Here is a 7,341-nt window from a genome sequence, read left to right on the forward strand (position 1 = left end):
TACATGCTCAATGCACTGCACCCGAGGTGGGAAGTGCCAAGCCAGGGTCTCAGACAGGAACTCGGGGGAGCGGTGGCCCTGTGCGCTGGACCTGGCCTGCGGTCTCTTCCCACAGCGATGCTGGGATGGGGCGGCCGTGGGTCTGTGGAAGGGAGGCAGCCCTCCAGGAAACCAGAACGAGCAGAGACCCAGCCCATGGTGTGGAAGTGGGGCTGTGGGGACCCTGCACTGCTGGACCAGGGGCTGGACACCCAAGGAGCCTTTGTGTCCCTCCAGGTACACACCACGGTCCCCTGAGTGCTGCGGATGCAGACATGGAGACTCAGCCCCCATCACCGTTCCTGGCAGAGCAGAGGAAAGCAGCACACGAATGCCACAGGCATCAAGGTCTTTTTTCTTTTTATTGGCAAAGTAAATATATTTTTATGAAGGACCAAAGAAAATATATATAATTGTAACATATGTACACCAGCTTTATAGATTTTATTTCAAATTTACACAATGTTGACATGTTATTAAAAGATTTTATGTAGATGCACCTATGTACATTTTATTTACATACATTCATAGGATGTGAAATAAACCTCTCAAAACAAGCTAGTTCATTTGATATTAATTTCTAGACAAAATAAGGAATGCATTTCTAAATCAGGGTTTTGGGAGGCTCTATCTAGCTCTTCCACACGCAATGCAGCGGCTCCCCTCTCCTCTTGAAGGTGACCCTGGAGGCTGCCGTCTGGATTTGTCTGGAAACAGGATGAGGGGCTGAGCCACACCGGTACCATCGCCCTGGGGCAGACCTGCATCTGTACGTCTGCCCTGCACATTTAACTCAAGCACATGCACTGCCACCTCGCCGAGAGGGGGCTTGTCACCCAATCCCACATCCACCCGGAGGCCAGGTCCTGCACCCCTGACGCCCCACCGTAGCCTCCAGGGGTCAGGCCAAGGGAGGCATCTTGGACAAAGCCACGCTCACACTCCATTGCAGCCCCGGACGTCTGGCCTACTTCCTTCTTCCCAGCATGGCTGCCTCCGGGAACTGACATTTCGAAACTGCACACGTCTTCGTCCCCAGCAATCAAGTGCTAGCCCTGGCCCAGGCGGGGAGCCCAGCGGGAGAGGGGCCGGGCCGCAGGAAGGCACTAGGGCCCCCAGGCCGCCTCCGGGCCCCCCCAGGCGGGGGCGGGTGGAGGCCTGGGTCCGCATCCCCGGGCTCCAGAAGGTGGCCTGGAAGGCGACAAGTCCCTCTGAAGGAGGCCAATAACTTGTTGCTACGAAGTACCGGGTGGGGCAGGTGGTCGGGCGGCTCCGGCCCGGTCAGGGTCAGGGCCGAGGCGCACGGCTGCTGCGGGGGAAGCGGTGCACCTTGACGTGCTTGGACAGGTGGTCGCTGCGCGCGAACTTCTTCTCGCACACGGGGCACTGGTAGGGCTTCACGCCCGAGTGCGAGCGCCGGTGCCGGGACAGCTCGTCCGAGCGCGAGAACCTGTGGGACAGGGCGGTGAGCGGCCGCACCACTGCAGCCCCCGGGTCGGAGCGCTCGGGGTCCGCTGGGAGGGTTGCTGTCCTCCCCTCCCCCGCTGCCCCTCCGGCACCTCGAGGGAGGCGAGAGCAGCCGACAGCAGGCCTGTGCCCGTGCTGGGGCCTGAGGGCCGCTGGTGACCCCACAGGCCCCCGACTGCAGGTGCACCTCAAGCCCCCCTTACACCAGAACTTGGGGCTCCTGTGAGTGTCCGCACGGGCAGCCCTCCCATGCGAGAGGAGACAGGCCCGGGGGCGAGGCCCCTGCCCAGCCCTGCAGGGAGCTCCCAGCTCCTCTGTTGCTTCCCCCATGGAAGAGGAAGGGCCCTCAGACTTGGCCCCCATGACCCCTGGACCCTAGTTTCCTAAAAGCTGGGCCCCCTGAGATGTCCCCAAGCAAAACTGCACCCCTGCGAGGCGTTCCTGAGGGTTTAAATGGTTCCCCTGCCGCCTCCCTATCGTGGCCCCCACCAGCGTGGGAGCCCAGAGGCCGCTGGGGAGAAGCAGCTGCTAGGGGACCCGAGCTGACCACAGGGCTTAGCTGTTGTCACTGACTTCAGGTACTCCAGGCTCTCCCCACTCCCGACCCTGGGCCAGGCAGTGAGACCCCACTCTCCCTACACACGCTCTCCTCCTCTGTGCTCTGCCTACACGACCTGCCCTTGGCCTCTCTCACCCCAGGACATATGCACGTACTGTTGTACTGTTCCCTGTCTGGAATGCTCTTCCCTCCGATCCATCCCTTAGAGCTCAGCTCAAATGTCACTTCCTCAGGAAAGCCCTCCAGGACTGCATCCCATCCTCAGCTCCCATGGCACTGGGCACTTCTCTTTTCTGGCCCTGGCCACTGTTGCAACTTCAGTTTTCAACTTTTTGATGAATGTCAGTCTGTGCCACTAGACCGTCAGCTCCATGAGGAAAGACATACACGCCATGGCCGGCCCAGTGCCCAGCGCATGGTAGGTGTCCAGTACATGCATTTATGCGAAAGAGCGGACACGGCGGCGCCCTTGGGAGGATAGAAGCTGTCAGTCAGTCCTCTCCTGCCCCAGAACACACATGCACACGATGCACACTGCGTACACATACATGCCACACGTATGCACACCATGAACACAGGTGCATGCACTCACACGTGTACACGCCACAAAGATGGATACGTGAACACGTGCACACATAAGGACACGTGAACAGGAGCACCCGGCCCAACAGCCCTGTCTGTGGGCCACGCGCGAGGTAGGTGACGTGGTGGCCCGGAGCCGCTGTCCCCCGCCCAGCCCAGGCCGGGGCTGGCGGCCCACCTCGGGCCTGACCCTGTGTGTGGAAGCCTTGGTCCCACAGCCTGCTGAGGGCCAGGACGGTCCAGCAGCACAAGCCCAGGGAAGGCTCAGGTGGAGGGCAGGAGGGCCTCAGCACCAGATGGGGAGCCCGGCCCGGCGTCCCTCAGCCCCTCCGGTGCCAGGGTCCTGCCCCACGGCGCGACGCGGCCAGGCTTCTGTGCTTGGAGGCTGGCGCTCCGCCTCCCATCCCAGGGAGCCAACCAGGGCAGGCAGAGAGCAGTGCTCCCGGCTGCCTTTGCCAATAAGGAACTGGCCCGTCTGCCAGGGGAGGAAACTGAGGCTGAGTGATGAGTCCCTGATCCAGGGTCACCAGTGACAGAGCAGCTGAGGCCAGAGCGAAGGTCCTGCACAGCGCCCTGCATGCCCTGCTCCCCGCAGAAGGCCTGGCCTCCTCCACAGAGCCGCGCCAGGCGGCGTGTGCCATTGCAGCCCCGTGCAGGCAGGAAGCGGCATCAAGGCTCCTGGCCGTCAGAGCCCGGGCCACCTGCCCCCAGCGGAGCCAGGCCTGCCCCAGGCGAAGGCTCCAACAACGCACCCGCCAGGCACGAGGCGTGGGGTCAGCCGCACCCTCCCAGTCAGGGAGCCGGGACCGGCCTCCCTGGACCGACGCCAGCACAGCGAGGGCTTGAAGGGGACGAGGGGCTTGCTGGGGTCCCAGAGCCGGTGGGGTGGCCAGATGGCTCAGGGCCCCCCCCCCCCCCCCCCAACGGCGAGCCTGCGTGGCCCTGAGCAAACTCGCCACCTGTCCTGGACCTCAGAGTCCGTCCTCTCTCGTCCAGTGAGGTCCTTGGGATTCCTGCCCACCTCCCAGGACTTGTCTCAGAGGCCGAAGTGGTGGCACAACGGCCACAGCGGCCTCTCATCAGGGGATGCCTGGGAGGGGCAGGTAGCCGAGGGACATCCAGGCCTGAGAAGAGCTGTTCCCAGACACACACCTCCTCCTCTCCCTGTAGCACGGGGGCCCTGAGAAGACCCCCGCCGCACCCCCTCACCACTTTCTCCCATACGGCAGCCGTCACGGGAAGGGGCCAGGTGGGCAGGAAGCTCTGCTACCTACTGCCTGGACCACCCGGGCACGTCACCAAGCTCTCTGAGGCTGCTCCTCCTGGACACAGGGAGGGGCAGACTGGCCGCAAGGACCGCGAAGGTGCAGAGGCCAGGAGTGCGGAGGGCGATCGCTTGACGGCTGTGAGCTGGGCCCTCGTGAGTCACGACCATGATCGGTGCTGCTGGGGTGCAGGACAAGGAAGCACAGGGGTCCAGAGGACCCTCCAGAGCCGCCCCTCCGTCAGCCAGGAAGCCACCGCTGTGAACGGTCAGGCTAAGGGCTGCGGTGGGAACGGTGCCCCAGGGTCATGCAGTGCGTGACCTGCCCGACAGCACTCGGGCTCTGCGACTGCAGGGAAGGGTCGTGGCAGCGGGGCCGCAGCTTCGGATGCTGTCCCTGGCTCTGCAGCCTCAGCCTGCCAGCCTCCTTCTGGGGCCTCCCGCCACGTGGGGCTGCTGGACGCCGTTAGTATCCCTATTAGCTGCGGCAGGAGGGCACGCTCTGTGGATGGAACAGGACTTCCCGCTGCACGGAACTGCATCTGGGAGTGAAGCAAGGAAATCTCTGGGAAGGCGGCAAACGGCTCTTCCTGGACGGTGAGATCCAAATAGGGACAGTCTGGCCCCAGCCCCTTCCAGGGTGCCGGAACCAGGCCACTACGGGGAAAGAAGAGGGCGTACTGGGCTCAGGACCAGACACCGCAGGAAGGGGCGGTTGGTGACCTGGGCCAGTGATGACCTTGGGGGACGCCGTTCACGGCCCAAAGGTGTGCAGGGCAGGGCACAGGACACGACGCCACGGCCAGAACCAGCCCCAGAGGAGGAAGAGTCAACTGCTCGCCAAGACCACCAGGAAGAAGGCAGGGGTCTGGGGGTGGTGAGCTCCCCACACGGAGGGCAGGCCTGGCTCAGGGTGAGGTCCACCCCCCACTGGAGGTGTGGAGGGGGCTGCAGAGACATCCTGAGGCTACAGGCGGGCTGAGGGCCTGGCTCTGCCGCGTACCAGCTGTGTGACAGTGGACAACTTCCTGAACCGCTCTGGCCACAATTTCCCCCTCTCTAAAATGGGACGACAGGCTGATGCCTGCTCGTGGACTTGCCACGACTATGGAGCCTTCTCAGCACGTCAGGAGCTTTTGTTTCGCTGTTGTCACCCCTCCGCTCTGTTCTCCCGGCCCATACGCTGATGCCCGGCAGCTGACAGCCTTGGGGAAGAGATGGGACACCTGCCACCATGACTGACAGTAGGTGCCCAGGGAGAGGGTGAGGGCCTGGGGCTGCATGTGGGAGAACCGTGCTGGCCACAGCGTGGGTGGGTCGCGCTCTGTCCCGGCGGGCACGTGCCTTGATCATTCTGGGCTTCAGCGTCCCCCTGTGTAACATGTGATGGTGCCGACACATCACGGGGCTGTTGGGAGGCCTCAAAGAGCCCGTGACATGGGAAGGACAAAGCCAGAACCATCGCAAGACTGGCGACAGCTACCACTGAAGGAGACCCCTGGAGACACGGGGCACAGAGAGGGCCGAGCACGCCTGCGCTGCGGAGGGGAGGCTGGCGAGCAGACCGTGTGTGCCCGTGGGCCAGAATGAGGAGTTTGGACAGGAATCTGAGTGTACCAAAGTAGGCCTAAAGGCCAGAGTAGGTAATGAGCCCCCGTGGAAGGAAGTATGCAAGCAAGTATGGGGATTTGTGGAGGGAATCCCAGCTCTGAGAGTCTTAGAACAGTGCCTGGCATTCCGTGAGTGCTTGTGAGCTGGTGACTGTCATGTTATCCCCTGTCCTGTCCCGACGGAGCTGCCCCAAAGCCCATCTATCCTCCCACCCAACTGCTGGAAGGACTCCCTCCACCTCTGTCCCTCAGCTGGAGGCTATAAGGGACACTCACGTCACGTGCACATTCCCAGGGGTTCAGGATCCCTGAAGACCAACCGGGGAGAAACAGCCCTTCCAAGGGGCGGGCGCCCTCAGCTCCCGGCCAGGCAGTGCGTCTGCCACATGTGACACCATGAAGGCCAGACCCAGACCTGGGAGAAGGTCCAGGAGTGGCTGACGGCAGGGACGGCTCCCAGGGGCGTCCGGGGAGATCTCACTGTGCCAGGCACCCACCATGCCTGCCCCTGCCAAGGGGGTCCTGGGCAAGATCCGTGCAAGGGCTCAGACAGTGGCAGAGCTGAGTCCCCACCATACAGCTCCTCCCATGGGGAACTCAGTCCCTCTGAGGCCACCGTGCCGGGGCTGAGTCTGCCCCCCTGTAAAGCACTGTGGGCTGAGTGTTCCGTCTGCTCTCTGGGGCAGCCCAGAAGGGCACAGGTCCTCTCCTCCTGGGGAAGCGGGCCGGCGGGTGGCCTTGACCAAGACCACACCTTCCCGCCCTGCGGCTCCACCCAGCCTCACTCTGAGCGGAGGGGCCCCCTCCTAACAGTCAGCAGTGGCCGGGGACAGTGGCTGGGAACGTGAGGCTGCCCCACGTCTCCACAGCCTAGCCCCGCCACGAGGAGAATGCAGGCCGAGGCCTGTGAGTCTTGGGTGCCTCCGACCCGGAGTGCCGCCCACGTGGAAGCAGGGCCGAGCCCCTTCCGGGTCCTTCTCACACTCTGACCTCGTATGAGAGCGACCGCGCAACGCCTGGGAAGGGGCGCTGCTGTGCACCCCTGCACGCACAGCCCTGGCAGGCAGTGGCAGGGAGCAAGTCCTCACTTTCCAGATGGGAGACGGAGGCTCGCCCAGGGGGCCACTGGAGGGCAACGGTGGGAGCGGCAGATCGGGGCTGGGGCTCCGACCTTCGCCACCAGCTGCCCCACCCCAGGCGTCAGGACGCCCTCTCCTGCAGCTGAGCCCCTGCACGGCCCCGAGTCTGACCACTGAACATGGCACCCCGCCAGCCCACAGGCCCCACAAGCTGCCCTGTAAGCACACCCGGCCGGGAGGCGGGAGGCCCGCGGGGCTGGGGCTGGGGCTCTGGAAGAATCCCTCAGGTCTGTGGGCGCCTTTGGAAAAGCCCCTTCTCTGGCCAGCTCAGCACTCCATGGCGAGGGGCCGCCAGCATCACATCCAACACTCAGGTCACAGCTTCCAGCCACGCCACAGCCTTGGCCAGCCGGGACTCTGCGGCCAGCACCTCTGCCCAGGGGGCCAACTCTCAGGTGCTCTCAGATGAGATCCCAGCAGGAAACAAAAGCTGCAAACTGTCCCCCGTGTGCTGCATGCACCCACGCACACACACGCCCAGGGTACAAACGTGCCACGTGCACACGCACCATCACATTTGGTCACGCAGCAGAGACCCACGTGGAGACGGCAAGGTACACACACGAGCCCGCACACACAGCCACACGCCCCTCGTGAGGTCCGGTTCTGCACACGGAAGAGCGTGCCTGTTGTTACACACACACACACACACACACACACACACACACACACACACACACA

At 63.5% G+C, this 7,341-nt stretch overlaps 1 protein-coding gene across 2 annotated transcripts in view; it reads right to left on the reverse strand.

The window, feature by feature from the left end:
• Window positions 1–391: 391 nt before the first annotated feature.
• The window catches only part of KLF15 (Kruppel like factor 15), a 13,415-nt gene continuing 6,465 nt past the window's right edge, over window positions 392–7,341 (reverse strand). For both annotated transcript variants that reach the window (XM_029242970.1, XM_029242969.1), the window contains exon 3: window positions 392–1,489. In XM_029242970.1, coding sequence (XP_029098803.1) covers window positions 1,327–1,489 — 163 coding nt within the window. In that variant the 3' untranslated portion in view covers window positions 392–1,326. The remainder of the gene's footprint in view (window positions 1,490–7,341) is intronic.

This window comes from Monodon monoceros, unplaced genomic scaffold (assembly GCF_005190385.1).
Source record: "Monodon monoceros isolate NGI ecotype Baffin Bay Population unplaced genomic scaffold, NGI_Narwhal_1 Super_Scaffold_3, whole genome shotgun sequence".
In the NCBI taxonomy this organism is placed as follows: domain Eukaryota; kingdom Metazoa; phylum Chordata; class Mammalia; order Artiodactyla; family Monodontidae; genus Monodon; species Monodon monoceros.